Genomic DNA, 15998 nt, shown 5'->3' with positions numbered 1-15998 from the left:
GCCTCAGTGTTCTTAAACTCCAGAACATGTACTAAGACTTTTATATTTTGGAAAAGAAAAAAAAAATCATAATTGTAAAAATGACAAATTACATTAATAAAAATTTACAAAAACCTTCTGATGCTTGTGAGTGATGGGCTGTTTTTGGTGTTGAAGTACTTGGCATAGTAGAACTAATTCCATTTACCTAATGAGAATTTGAGGCACTTCTAACAGCCCAAATTAACACGCACAGTTAAGTTCATTCCAACAGTCATTTTCCATTTTGTACTACATGTCAGAAATAGTATAGCAGAAAAAGTGACCGTTCTAGAGGTTCCGATTTCAACCTAGTGATGCCGGTGACAATTTTAGAGCCAGAGGAGAAAGCATTATCAAGAGCAGACGCCAACACCAAATTACACCATATGCTTATTTGTATATAATGTTCCCTGACTTAAAGCTGCTTCTCACCCTGATAGCTTTTTCGTTCGCTTGTGATGAAAAGGGCATTTTAATTCTTCTGACTCATTTGTCACACCTCTATGAAACGGGCTTCAAATCTTCATTGCACAGCTCTTCATGTGAAGCCCTCATGTTTGTGCCTTTGTTGCATAAAATATTTTAGACGTCTCATAGTTAATAGCATTTACGTATTCACTGGCGGTTTATTAAATCATTTTTATTGATCAGCAGAGCTGACTACGCACATCCACACTTAATCTTATTTGACTACTTCAAAAAGTCAAGCAGTACACTTTTTAACACTTTTTTTAAATAACAGTAAATGCCACTGAGATCAAAATGTGAAAATAAAAAAAGTAATTCCTATTCACTTTGTGATATCATTCACGTAGTCTGATTCATCTGAATAAAGGAGAAAGAAAGAAAAAATCAGTGTTGTCTCATGATTAAATTGTAAAATGTTTTATCAACGTTAATGGTTTAATAATGAACAATTACCTTCCTCATTTGCAATGTCCCAATTTACATAATTACAGCTATCTGCAGAAACATTATCAAACACAATAATAAGCAAAGGAACATTTTTATAAAGTAAAAAAAAAAACAGTTAAAATCCCAAATCACTCTCAATCTCAAATGTATATGTATTTTAAATCTTAAAAAAATAAAAATCTTAAAAACTATGCAAAAAGTAATTGTCCTACAATAATAAAAAATGATATTGTGTAAATGGACTTTGTTATATGTTACACCGGACTACAAAACCATTCATAAGGGTCAGTTTCTCATAATTGAGAAGTATACATCATATATCTATATCTGAGGGTGCAAAACAATCAAAATATTGAGAAAATCACCTTTAAAATTGTCCAAATGAAGTTCTTAGCAATGCATTTTACTAATCAAAAATTAAGTTTTGATATATTTACGATAGGGAATTTATAAAATATCTTCATGGAATATGATCTTTTCTTAATACCCTAATGATTTTTGGCATAAAAGTAAAATCTATAATTTTGACCCATAAAATGTTGTTTTGGCTATTGCTACAAATATATCCGTGCAACTTAAGACTGATTTTGTGGTCCAGGGTCACATATAAACATTTTTGTTTATGTTATTGATGAAAGCTATAAAGAGGTACCAAATGTGATTTTCTAAACTAAATATAGACATGAGAATAACTAAAAAAAAATACCAACCTGAATCATGTTGCACTTCTTTTGTTTGAAAAATATTCTCGTATTTTCCTGAATCTGTATCTAAGGAACGCAAATTAAGCATTTCTTTAAAAGAACTGCGTTACGCATCTTGTTCATATATGCAGTAAATCGCACCAGTAAACACTTTTTCACTTGTGTGTGAAGAGTAGCTTTTGAAATAGACACACTGTATTTATCAACTACAGGTTTGTTTAGAGGTTGCTTGGTACTCAGTTTAAATATGTTACTTGACCTCATTTTTCCTGTGAACAACTTAAGAGAGTAAACCATCTGAAATGGTTGCATTAGACAATGATATTAACCAGCACACATTTACCTAATGATGAGTCATCTCCGTTTACATAAATGGAATCTGGAATTGGGTCCCTATAAAAAATAAAGTATGCGTATCAGATGCAGGACGTAAAATCATTTTTAAAACGTTAATCAAAGTCTAAGTCTGTGATTAGTATCTTGTAGACTTGTTTTCCTCACATATGGTAACCATATGAAAAATATTACTCACACATATGTTGGTTCCAAGATGCCTTTTTCTACTGCAGAAACAAATAGATGCAATGCCATAGGTTAGTTTGTATTTTAAAATGCCTTTCATCAAAAGTAACATCTTACGACTGCAATATTGATGACTCTCACCAGCTGGAAGGTTTTGATAACTCCAGTGGATTTCACCTGCTTGGAAACAGTCGGAAAAAAAAAGAAAGAAAATCATTCAAAATATTGAATGCATCTTAGAAAAATAAATCTTAAATCGGTACCACAGAGATGAAAGTTTAAACATCGAAATTCTTACTATTGACAGGCCTGTTCATCGGTGAAAGCCTGTGAAAATAAAATTGATCGCCTGAAACCTTTCCTTCATTTTGATCTTTCATTCATGATTATTCGGCAAAGACGGCAGTTGATTTTGTTCAGTTAATCATTACAGCCTCTGAATGCTTTCAGTTATGTTTATGTACAAAACATTTCCCCCCACCCAAAATAGTAAGATATATTAGATAAAGTATAAAGTGGACATTACTATAACAGTTATAACACTGAATAAACAGTGAGTAGCTGTTTACACTAACTACAGCTACAAAGATCTCACCTTGAGGCTGAAGGCATCACTCTTTGGTTTGGTCTTAGCACTAAAAAAATAAAAATAAAAAATAGACATGAAATGAATAAAATAATTTTTTTTGGCTAATGGTGAGTACATTTTGAATTTCAGCTTTCCTCTGACAGAAAATGTGTGTGAAAGTAAGTGTTTTGTATTCTGAAAGTAAAACACTGACAGTAAATATAAGTCTATAATTAGATGTGTTTTCCCCTTTAGAATGTGTTAAATAGTTTACCTGCTGTAGGTTTTCTGCAATCACCATATTTACTGTCCTCATTGCTGAAAACAAAAGAAAATAATAACAATTTATCTATCTATCTATCTATCTATCTATCTATCTATCTATCTATCTATCTATCTATCTATCTATCTATCTATCTATCTATCTATCTATCTATATAAAGTAATTGATGAATAAATTAAAATGTATTAGTATATATTAAAATGTATTAGTATATAAAACATTTTTTTCTTACAAATCATCTTGGTCATACAGGTCATTGTCCTCTTGTTGCATAGCTCAAAATAAATAAGAAAAATACAGCAACATTAGATGATATAAACAACTATATGTATAGTGCGCAATTAAGATACTCTTTGTGTGAAAGTGTTGTGATGTCAGACTACTTACAAGATTTCTTTCTGCAGCACAGACAGAGAGCATAAATACAACCAAGGCAGGCCAAAGAAATGATGGCAAGGAGAACTCCTTGTTGGCTCTGGACATCAATCATACCTTGAACAATAAGATTCAAAAAGATATAAATAATTTCTCTTTTATCTAATTTGACACTTTCAGAGGTTTACAGTTTAGAGAATATTAGTTTAGATATTAGATATATTTAAATAGATTTATAATGAGGTTATATAAAATATACATTATATAAAGTATTTAAATGATATAATTTATGTTTAAATTGTATATATATATATATATATATATATATATATATATAGCATATGAGAACAAATTGCAGAATGTTATCTATTTACATCCACAAATATGTATCCCACCGCTCTGACAAAATGGCACGAAGTATTTGTGCAAGAGATAAGAAAAATTATTAATAGACAAGATGATTCCCCATCTCTGTATTTGAAAATCCTTCATTTTTTCATCATCAGCGAACTTACGACAGGATGCAAGATATGTTAACATAAATGTTTTTTTTTTTTTTTTTTTTTTACATTTTTAATAACATTTTAGAATAATGGTCCATTAGTTAATGTTAGTTAACTACTTTAGTTACCATGATCTAACCAAGAACAATCCTTCTACAGCATTTATTAATCTTAGTTGATGTTAATTTCAACATTTACTAATGCATTATGCAAATCAAAAGTTGTGCTTGTTAACATTAGTTAATGCACTGTGAGTTCGCATGAATAACTGTATTATCATTAACTAACATTCACAAAGGTGAATAAATACAGTAATAAATGTATTGTTCATTGTTTGTTCATGTTAATTAATAAATTAATTAACTAACATTAACTAATGAACCATTATTCTAAAGTGTTACAACATTTTTTTTTTTATTTCTTCCTTTTTAATTCATATCAGGTCATTTAAAGTAAAGAAATGGTAAAAGGATCTGATAACATCGGAAAAAAAAAATCTTCCCCCATGTTACATATTTAAAAGCCATTTTCTGCTACTAAGCAGGTCATACAGGTTTCACAGTTTTCTATCACACATAGTGTTGAATTTTGAAGAGTATTAGTAAGTGAGTGTTACCTTTAGCGAGGCCTCTCAGTCCATCTCCATTCTGATGGATATTGTTTGAAGTCAGATGAAGGACTAATGAGAGCAGTATGAACCTGTGTTTCCTGTTTCAAACTGAATCTAACCACATCCGTGCAGAACCATGCCGGACACCAAGAAGAGACCACCACAAACCCACAGCAACACACAAGACACAGAGAGGTGAAAACTCTGTTTTGAAGACTGCTCGCTACATGTGTGTTCACTGTCATACAAAATGTCAAACCTTTGAAATGCAGCCCCGTCATAAGCATTAGGTGACAAACTGTTGCAATCAGTAGCATGTAGAACCTGGTTGTTGTTTCCTCAAATAGAGCAGAATGTGATTTCAAAGAGAAAATCAAAGGCAGAGTCTTTCAGACATGAACTCTTAGAGACTTATTTTAAATGCTGGAGGGTCTATTGAAGCTAATGAAGGGTAGTTAAGGGTTGTTATGACATTTGGCATCTGAGTCTGTAGGTGGTGTGTGGTTATGTTTTTTTCCGCTTTTTAAGCATCTTGCAAGACTGTTTTCGAGAGTTGACAAAGGATCTTCATTTTGAGATGTACTTAATAATGTTAAGTTAAGAGTGTTATAACATTAATTGATTAAAAGTCCATGTAATATTGTATAGAGTATATGATTTTTTTTCAACTAAATATAAAATAGTGCTCATGTAAGATACTCTTTACTCTTTCACAGATTACATGTGTTCTAGATATAGGTTTTTAAGCTTTCACAAAAGGCGCACCTAAACTTTGGAACAGAACGTATCTTTTCCCCTGTTATGTCCTCTATTGTTTTTTTTTTTATGGCCTGTTTTACATCCTTTATGTCTTATGTTGGGTTTTACTGTTTTTATAATCTATTCCAGTACATTGTACAGCACATTGGTCAACTGTTGCTGTTTTTTTAATTGTGCTTTATAAATAAAACAGAGATTGAGATATATTTGTATATTTATTTCACAATATGTTGCAAACATTATTTATATTTATTTATACCTATAGATATTTTGGTAACATTTTACAATAAATTTCCATGTATTAACATTATTTAACTACATTAGTTAACATCGAACTGACACTTAATTGTTTTCTAAAGCATTTATTAATCTTTAGTAATGTTTATTTCAAAATGATATTATTTAATGGGCCTGAGCTAACCTGATCTAACAATGAACAGTCACATTTTTAACTAATGTAAACAAAAATGAAGAAATACTGTAACAAATGTATTGTTCATGGTTACTTAATGTTAGTTGATGCAGTTATAACCAAAATGGAATTTTCTTTTTATTATTATTGTTGTCGCAGGAAGTGATGCATGGAAATACAATACAGACATTTTGATCTGGTATTCAAATTAGTACAGAATCGAGCATCATTTTATTTCAAATGAACATGATGGTGCGCTCATAATGTGTGAACTTATGAGAGGTGATCTTCATGAACCGTCCTCGCGGACTCAAATGTGAAAGTTCAGCATTCTGTTGTGGCTTGAAGAGTGGAGGTTGTGAATCTTCAGTAAACAGTGGATGACACTGAGTGGAAAAATGGAAAGTGTGACTACAAGCGAACATGACATTTCATCACGAACGTCATTTTACCGTTTAAGCTCTGATTCAGTGATGAACAGTAAGTGGGACTCATAAAGTCTTAAATCGCTAATGAAATTGATTTTCTATTTTAATATAAATGTTTTTTTTATGATCACGTATATCTTTCTTTCTTTCTTATTAATATTCTTATTTGATTAGTGACTAACACTAAAACAGAATCATAAATACATCACTCATTTTCCCCAAAATATTCATAATGTTCAGGAACTTTCATTTTATTTCCAGCTTTCAACTAGATTTTAAAAATCAGTTATTGGCATCAGACTTGGAGTGAACAGTCTGCATGTGTATGTGTATGAAAGCACTTATGAATACTTACAGGCACTGCTGCTCAGGCTGGAGGACATGTAACTGCTCCCTGTACTGAAGGAACTTCCTGCACCTGCTCCAAAGCCCAGTCCTCCACCGAGTCCCAGTCCTAGACCCCCGAGACCACCTCCTAGGCCTCCGCCCAGCCCAAATCCACGTCCAAGATCTAGACCGGCACCTCCTCCCAGGCCTGCACCTCCTACACCAAGGCCTAGACCTCCTCCTCCTCCTCCGACTACAGTCTTAGACATGTGCACGGTGACACCACCTCCAGATTTCAACCTGGTCCCCAAGACAGAAACAGCATGATTGTTGAGTGAACAAAATCTAATCTACTCATGTTAAACCTCCTCACCTGTTCTCTTCACTGTCCAGGAGTTTCTTATAGGCTGTGATTTCAACATCCAGCGACATCTTGCTGGCAAGAAGCTCCTGATATTCCTGCCCGTAATGAGCAATTTGCTGAAGAAAAAACACATTCAGATTCTGAGTGACAAACTATGTTATTTCACTTTTCTATTCTGTAAAAGTAACATTTGAATAATTAACAGTGTTTATCATTTTGTCTTAATTGATTGATATATTACCTTTCTGAGATCATCAAGCTGGGACTTAAGAATAAGAACCTGATCCTGGTACGTCTCCGTGTGGGAGCTGGAGTGACACTCTGCCTCTTCCACCTGAGACTCCATCTGCAAGTTCTGTCAATGGAGAGGACATCAGTTATTCAAAAGAATGCAAAGAAAAAGGGGGTTTTAACCCTTTGTGACACAGCACAGTAAGTACTTACCAGAGATTTGAGCCTCTCGATCTCCCTCTGCACAGAGTCAATCTGTAGTTTGTAAACTCTGAGCTCTTCCTTGGCTGAGGTGAGTGTTTGAGAAGTGGGGTGAGAGGATACAGACATCATGGAGAGCTATAGAGCCAACAAAGAGAAATTACCTTTAGCCTTGCCCATGGCATGTGGTGAGGCTACAAGTTCTGCAATACATGGACTTGCCACTTGAGGGAGGCATTTTATAAAAGATGAATTGAAACTCATGCATTATCATCAGAAAAATGTCCTATAATGTAAATATTAATATTAAGCATCACATTACAACAAGGTTCTTTGTTTATAATTTTTCCGATGAATCAATTAATCTTGGTTTATTTTATTTTATATTATATCTATTACATTATAATATGTTAATGATTTAATTAGAACAACATTGTAAATCTATTTAAATACCATATATATATATATATATATATATATATAATTTAAACATAAATTATATAATTTAAATACTTTATATAATGTATATTTTATATAACCTCATTATAAATCTATTTAAATATTAATAAATGTTATCATTAAATATGGTTAATTATTAACTAATGTTATATGCAACCTTGTTGTACTACTGCTGTACAGTAGCGAATATTCTAAAGCTTGCATATTAAAGAGCAAAGGTTTCATACACTGTCCTGCACTGAGAGGAGGGCGTCCTGCTTGCTGCGTTGAGCCAGGGCTTCATAGTGAGCTTTGACTTCAGTCAGCGCTGAGGTCAGATCATGTGCCTGGGCTGCGTTATCCACTGAGATGGACACTGCCGACTTCACACCACCAGTCACAATGTTTCTCACCTCTTTCACTTTCTAACACACAGGCAGATAGACATAAACAAGCTTAGGTCAATGGGAAATGAATGATCCATTTTGACACTACTGAAATAAACAAAGGCATATCAAAGTAAATGGAGGTATCCTGCAGACTCACAGCGTCATACACCTGCTTGGAGAGAGCAATCTGATCCTCCAAACTACCGATGCTGGTTTGCAACTCAAAGATGGTAAGGTAGAGATTATCCACTTCCTAATGGAGGAGAATTTGTGTAGGTCAGTCATCTGTACGCCTGTAAAAACCATCCTGATGATGTGTGTTTCATACCTCTTTCAATGCAGTCCAGTCAAACTCCAGAGTTTTGGTTTGAGCTGTTTCCTCATCATACCTGAGACAATACAGAGGAGAGAATGTGCAGATACATCAGTAATTGTCCTCTTGTCTGGTCTATTCTTACCCAAAGGGCATTATTTACCTGTGACAATCGCCTAAGCAGGTAGTTAGAGATATAAAAATTAATATGAGAAACTTTAAATGATATTATAGCACAATTACTTTGGCAATACAGATGAGAACTAGATTCATGTAGAGTATTAAAATCATACCACAAAGTGCCAATAAGAAGGCAGAACTAATATTGTTGAGCAGCAGTTAAGTGGAATATAATTACAAATGTGTACTCAAATGTAATGAAAAATTTTATTGAAAGATAAAGAGGCTTCTAAAAATGAGGTTTCTTTAATGCAATATTTGAAACTAGCTTTTTAAAAGTTTGGGGATGGTACGCTGACTTGGTGCATGAAAAAAAAAAAATATATATATATATCATTATGTTTGTTGAAAATAGTTGTGCTGCTTAATATTTTTGTGGAACTTCTTATGTTCCTTCAGATGTTCTGTGAACTCACCTGGCCTGAACTTCCTCAATAATGCCTTTATAGTGCTCAATCTCAGCGATGATGGCCTCTTTAGTAGCAGTGATGCTGTCGATCTGGGATTTGTACGTTCCGATGGCAGAGGTCAGGAGGATGGAAGTGCTGGCAGGTCCACCCTGCTCTGGGTTAGTAAACATGGAAATTTTGGCTTTTAGTACTGCATTGAGCTGCTCCAGTGACCTTGCCTGTGAAACAACAATGTTATAGTCATTAGAACCTTATTTGTAAAAGCATTCAATAAAGTATTCTATTTACTGATTATATGTTAATATGACATAGTATGATATTTGTAAAACCCACCTTATCAATAAAAGATGCAAATTTATCATTAAGGGCCTGCAGCTCCTCCTTCTCTTTCAAGCGTGTGACCTGCACTGTGTCCAGTGATGGGAGTGTTGGGTCAATTCTGGGCATTGGAGCAGTACCTGCATCCACTGTAGTGGTAGAACTGATGAAGGATGGGTTAAAACCATAGCCTCCGATTTTAAATACTCGCCCCCCAAGACGGGCTCTCAGCGGAGCCAAACCAGCCCTGATCCCCACTGCTCTGGCGCCACCGGCTCCCAGGCCGAGGCCTCCACCGAGAGCGAGAGCACCACCACCGAGGCCCAGTCCTAATCCTGCACCAGCCCCAAAACCTACACCCAAACTTCCTCCCAGCCCGAGACCAGCTCCTGCTCCACCCCCTCTCGCCAAACCGAGTGAACGGGACAGAGTGGTGCTAACGCTTCCACCGCCCCTGGCTCCGGAGAACAGACGGTTGCCTCCATAGGTGGCTCCAAATCTGACAGCTCCCCCACTGATACGCAAGCTTGACTCTGTCATATCCGCACTCAGAGCTGGGGTCCAGGTCTTTGTCGAGGAGTCCTGGTGCTCAGTCAGGATGCCTTGATCACACTTTGTTCTTTAAATACCCAGCTCCTTGAAAGGCCGCCCAGAAATTTTCACTGTAGATATTGTTGGTGAAAGTCATATGTTCCAACGGACAGACAGGTGAGCGTCCCCCCTGCAGGCACTGATTTGTCTCCAACATGTCTGAGGTAATTTAACAGCCTTGGTATGTGGGATTGAGAGAAATACAAACCCTGCAGCAACTTTGTGCACATTTAAAAAAAGAGTATAATATGACTGGCATTTTCAAATTAATTTTATAATAATGTATAGTCTTCTTCTTATTGTTGTTGTTGTTATTGTTCAAAACAGTTTCGCTGCTTAACTATTTAGTGGAAACTGACTTTTTGTTTCAGGATTCTTTCTCAGCTAACAGGGAACATTCTAGAACATTATTGCAAGGTTTTTATTATTAATTATATTAAGTTATGCATTAAACATTCTTTAAATAACATTCATAGAATGCTCGTTCAAAGTTATCTAGTATTTAATAATGTACAGTATTAAAAACAAAATTTCAACAACATTATTTATACATCATTCATGGAACGTTTCTCTGAAACATTATAGTTGGATATTCATCTAACGGTGGTTCAGAGAACATTCCAAAGTATGCAAATATGGACATTTTGAACATTCAGACATCATGTTTTCATTAATGGGGATATTAACAAAACATTCTTAGAACATTTTTGCAATATTATAAATGTATTTATTGTCACTTGATCATTTTAATGCATTCTTGTTTGTGTATGTTTAAATAGAGTATCATATGATGTCATTTTGAATATAATTTTATATTTTAGTATAGTCTCATTATCATTGTCATCATATGACATCATTATAATCATCAATGTTAAATTTTTAAGGAAACTGTGATACAAATTTTTTTTCAGGATTCACAGATAGAAAGTTGAAAAGAACAGCATTTCCATTGCAACATTACAAACATCTTTACTGTCACTTTTGATCAGTTTATTGCATTCTTGAATGTACATGTTGGACCCACTTTATATTAAGTGGCCTTAACTACTATGTACTTACATTTTAATTAATAATTTAGTACAATGTACTTATTGTGTACATACATGTTTTTACATTGTACTTATATTTATAAAAAACTACATGTAATTACATCTGTATTTAATTTCTGTATTTACATTTATAATTACACTGTTGACCCATACTTTACACCTTAACCCACCCTTAAACTTACACATACCTCCAACCCTCTCCCTAACCTTACCCCTATCCCACCTCAATAGCAGCAAAAGTGTTTTACAACACAATATGAACACAATAAGTACATTGTACTTATTTTTTATGTAAGTACATAGTAGTTAAGGCCACCTAATATAAAGTGGGACCTACATGTTTAAAGAGCGCATCATATGAACGACATTTTGAAAGTCATTTTATATTCACGTTTAGTCATATTCGTGAATGCAGAAGAGATACACTGAATTTCATGATATTGAGCTGACAAGCCTGTTAGAGGAGCCTGTCATAAATGGGGATGGTTGTGACAGTGAGAGGCAGGTGAATTATTATTATTTTTTTAACCAAAGGATAAATTGGAGCTGCTGCAGAATTGCTGACAGGTATGCAGCGTGCTGTAACAGCTTCCAGAGTGTAATGCTGGGTTAGGCTATACTTTAACTGTTACTTAATAAGTTGAGCTGTATCACAGTTACGGGAATCACTTTTACCCCACCTTTATTTTATTTTTAAAATAAACAGTTACAATAAGTGCAGTATCTTTTAACATCAACAAAATGCATATGCTAGAATCGCTGCATCCAGATCAAAGAGAAATGAAAAGTTATTGACCCTGATACACCATCCTGGAGATTTCATGCATTTATATCTTTGTAGATATCGTCCACTGAAATAGAAAACTAGCCTTTTTTAAATCATTGTTTCATCATAACTGTAATTCTGAGATTACTGATGAAAAATTTGATTAGTTTTACTGATTCATTCATTCATAAACACATTATCAGAGATGCAGTGTGATCTCATTTAAAGATAACACACTGACTAAAAAGAAAAGAACAGATTTATGTCTGGAAATGATCTTAAACTGTGCTTTGTCATGCTTTCCAATAAAAAAAAAGATGCAAATGATTATAAAATGATCTGCAGGTTGGCATGGATTGTGCTGAATCTTTGCCAGAGGAAAAACAAAGGCTTTCATGAGTGTCCAAGCGTGCATGTGGTCTCTATGCTCACTGATACAGAAGACTCCAGAAATAAAGAAAATAGTCTTGAACAAACATTGTGTATAAGATCCCATAAGAAATGTGGCAAAATACAACAATGTTCAGTTCATCTGCTGGATGTGTAGTCAAATAATTTTTATTATTTGCATGTAAATCATCACAACCATTAGAGTACATGTTTTTATAACATAAAAGAGTCAGAGGTATAAATCTGAAAGAAACATCTTACCAATGATCCTTTAGATCAATGTGCTTTATTATTGGTATGATTAGTACATGGTTCTGCTGAGTGCTTGGTTATGGATGTGGCTAAATCAAACCTTTTGTGGAATTGAAAGGTTCCATATGTTAAAGGTTCTTCATGAACCATCCATGCCAATAAAGAACCTTTATTTTTAAGAGTGTAATCTTACATCATTTCCCACCTGATCAGACAACGTTATCCCATTTAATCCCAAATTTTGTATTACACTCCTTGAATAGAGACACAATCAGCACCCTGGACAGCATCTAGAGAGAATCCCAAATACCTATTCCTTTCAAGCACTGGCCCACTGTTGCGTTTCATCATCCGCTGATTTCCGCCCATAACGCAGTCGTAATCGGCTGTTATTAAATTAAAGGACTGTCATTATTTTGTTTACTTTGTAAAGTCCACCATAAGATGATCGTAGGAAAGGCTAGTCACATCTCCCAAAGTGAACAAAGCGATTATAGATGCCAGCTAATTTGACATATTTACAAAGACACAGAATGAGACCTCATTCGTGCTGTTACGAGGAGCCAGTAACTTCTGCTAAAACGACTCCCTCGCGGTGTTTAGCGTCAGTGTTTGTCGGAGGATGTTGCGGTGGAGCGGGACGAGCGACCACGCAGCGGCTCAGCGCGGGCTTCACTCTGAGCGGGATAGAGGAGCCACAGTTATCCCGCTCATATTCCTCCTGTGCCCTCAGCATCTTCCTCTTCTTCATCTTGCTTTTGTGAAAATGGTATGTGGTCAGTGACAGTAATACAATCCCTATAATAACCATTCCTAGAACCAGAAGAGCGACAGTGGATGAGAATGGCTGGAGCACGTGCTGAACTTTCTCCGCGCGCGTCCCGTTAGTCTCGGTCGCTCCGTTAAAAGCGCCCCACGTAATCTCAGGCGTCTTCATTATTCACAATGCGTGAATCCGTGTTGACAATTCCACGAAAACTGCTTAGAAATATCCGTTAGCCGCTGGATTTATTTCAGCCAGTTAGCCATCTCTTATGAGAGCCCTGAAAATAATTCAAAAATGAGAAAAAATAGAATGTTTCAAATTTACAATTCGATTAAAAAATGTCTTAATGGACAACAAAATTTAGTACCGGGAATAAAGTGTGCTGCTTAAATGTTTTATCCGTACCTGATATAACAGCCCGGTCGCGTTCAATGAACTGGTGTGGAAAAAAGGTGTTGTTTTGGAAAGATGACTTCCCACAGTCTCTGACGTAGCCTGTATTCATTACTTAGGCTATTATGCGAGACTTCACCGCCAAAAAAAAAGGAGACTTCGCGTAATAGATGTCGTTTATATATATATATATATATATATATATATATACGTTATGACGTTATAAGCAAGTCCCCTTGCGACGTTTTAAGATCGTTAACACAATTACAGAACACAACAAATATCGGTGTTTATGTCACACACGTTTCACAGTAATGGGCTTAACGTTGCCGATAACATTATATAATAATTATAAGAAATATATAAGAAATTATATAATAATTTCACGGGGAAGTCGTGGCCTAATGGTTAGAGAGTCGGACTCCCAATCGAAAGGTTGGGAGTTCGAGTCCCGGGCCGGCAGGAATTGTGGGTGGGGGGAGTGCATGTACAGTTCTCTCTCCACCCTCAATACCACGACTTAGGTGCCCTTGAGCAAGGCATCGAACCCCCAACTGCTCCCCGGGCGCCGCAGCATAAATGGCTGCCCACTGCTCCGGGTGTGTGCTCACAGTGTGTGTGTGTGTGCTCACTGCTCTGTGTGTGTGCATTTCGGATGGGTTAAATGCAGAGCACAAATTCTGAGTATGGGTCACCATACTTGGCTGAATGTCACTTCACTTTTTTTTTTTTTTTTTTTTTATTAATTTGCCATGAGGTAAAAGTGCCTTACCTTAGAGAGCCGTTCTGTCAGACTCCTGCTCCAATCACTTCAATAACCTCAATTTACTTGAGTAAAATCTCTGGCAGTCGTGGTAAAAGGACTAAAATTTTACATTTAAGTGTGTATAAGAGTTCAGAATTGTGTTTTCATTAATCTCACATCCAATGTGTGCTCCCCGATTATTTTTCGCCATTTGTTTTTTCAGTGAGGTATGAGCTTTGGACTGCTCACTCGGCCAAATAAACCCCATGAGAAGGAACATTTGGAGCACCAAAGGCTAGTGAACCATTGCTCCAGTAAACACTTCACTGAGAGGAACCGCGTGGACATCCATGTAAATGAGATAACGGCCAACAATAAGAAACCCCCAGAAAGACACAGCTAGATAGAAGGTGCTGTCCAGTGCTGAAAATATCCGGTAGCTGTAAATTACATGCATACATCAGCATTTTCCGTTCAAGTCGGCAAATTTAATGTCTATTTCTTTAGGGTTTTAAACATTGTATCAGACAAAGAATGTCCAAGAAATGTCATTGAGCTATGCCTTAAAGTCCTAAAGTAAGAGTGCTGACAGTTTTGCATTTCATTGCTAGCCTAATAACCACGATCTCGACACTACAATTGTTTACTACAATAAAATAATTTTCAACCAAGACCAAGTTTTAAATAATCACTTTTTTTTGTTGTCTAAAATCACAGTAACAGGGATGCGTTTATTTCTTCATCAGAAGAGATTTGGGGAAATTTAGCATTATATCACTTGCTCACCAGTGGATCTTCTCTGCAGTGAATGGGTGCTGTCAGAATGAGAATCCAAACTGCCTTAAAGAAACATCACAACAATCCACAAGAAATCGACACAACTCCAATTCATCAAATAACATGAAAAGACATTAAAAGCTGTTTGTGTAAGAAACAAATCCATATAATTCAATGGAATCTAATCCATACCTCAGTCTCTTCACCATCCACACTGGGTTTCTTCTTTTATACTATTTTCACACAGGAAGAAAGTTGTCTTTATAATCTGTAACCTCAAACAGGGTAAAGAGGCTGACCCTTAAGCCCAAAATTGTCCTAAGACTGTCAGGAATTTCATCTCTAGTGGTCCTGCCTACCTTATCTGAAGTCGAGTGATAGCTGTCCCCCGTCTCTTCACAGGTCAGATGGCCCTAGACACATCTTGAAACTAAAGTTGAATAGCCTTATAATTTTCACCTGGACCAAGAGCCAATAAGCAATTAAACCACTTGGCAATGACCTCCCAATACACTATAATTTTAGAAGTGAACCCATTCATCCCAGCCACAATATACATTCTAAGTAAAAAATGTTACTCACATAATCCTCATAATTTGCAAAAATACTGTCACCATTGGGAAATAGAATGCTATACGTTCCAGGGAGTAGAAAAGATAAACAGCACTTTGGGCATCTCATAACCTCTAGGTTGAGGATCATAATTTTCATTATTCTACAATGTTACAAACTGCAGCATATGGAGAGCTGCTCTCATACGTATCCACCAGATCAGAGGCACCAGATGTGATAAATATAACTTTTCTGTCGCTAATGGCACCCAAAAGACATTCAAGTCGATATATTCTGTTATACATAGGAGCCACAGTAACATCAAGCTAGAGACATCAACTAGCATGGAATCAGCTCATCCACTTTGGAGCTTCATCTTTGGGGTGTGCTGGAGATACCCATAAAATACTACCCATCAAATCTGCTTCCATTAGCCTTACAGGAAT

At 35.6% G+C, this 15998-nt stretch overlaps 1 protein-coding gene across 1 annotated transcript; it reads right to left on the bottom strand.

Moving 5' to 3' along the window:
• Positions 1 to 5796: 5796 nt before the first annotated feature.
• LOC132130382 (thread biopolymer filament subunit alpha-like) lies at positions 5797 to 10059 on the bottom strand. Its single transcript, XM_059542085.1, has 10 exons — positions 9287 to 10059; positions 8960 to 9171; positions 8379 to 8439; positions 8208 to 8303; positions 7910 to 8086; positions 7236 to 7361; positions 7033 to 7146; positions 6801 to 6907; positions 6456 to 6727; positions 5797 to 6058 (listed from the first exon to the last, which is right to left on the bottom strand). The coding sequence occupies exons 1-10, from the start codon at positions 9809 to 9811 to the stop codon at positions 6039 to 6041; spliced, it is 1710 nt and encodes a 569-aa protein (XP_059398068.1). The 5' UTR covers positions 9812 to 10059; the 3' UTR covers positions 5797 to 6038.
• Between the last annotated feature and the right edge of the window lie 5939 nt (positions 10060 to 15998).

This window comes from Carassius carassius, chromosome 47 (genome assembly GCF_963082965.1).
Source record: "Carassius carassius chromosome 47, fCarCar2.1, whole genome shotgun sequence".
Taxonomy (NCBI): domain Eukaryota; kingdom Metazoa; phylum Chordata; class Actinopteri; order Cypriniformes; family Cyprinidae; genus Carassius; species Carassius carassius.
Note: the sequence above shows the minus strand (reverse complement) of the source record. Positions and strands in the feature narration are given on the sequence as shown.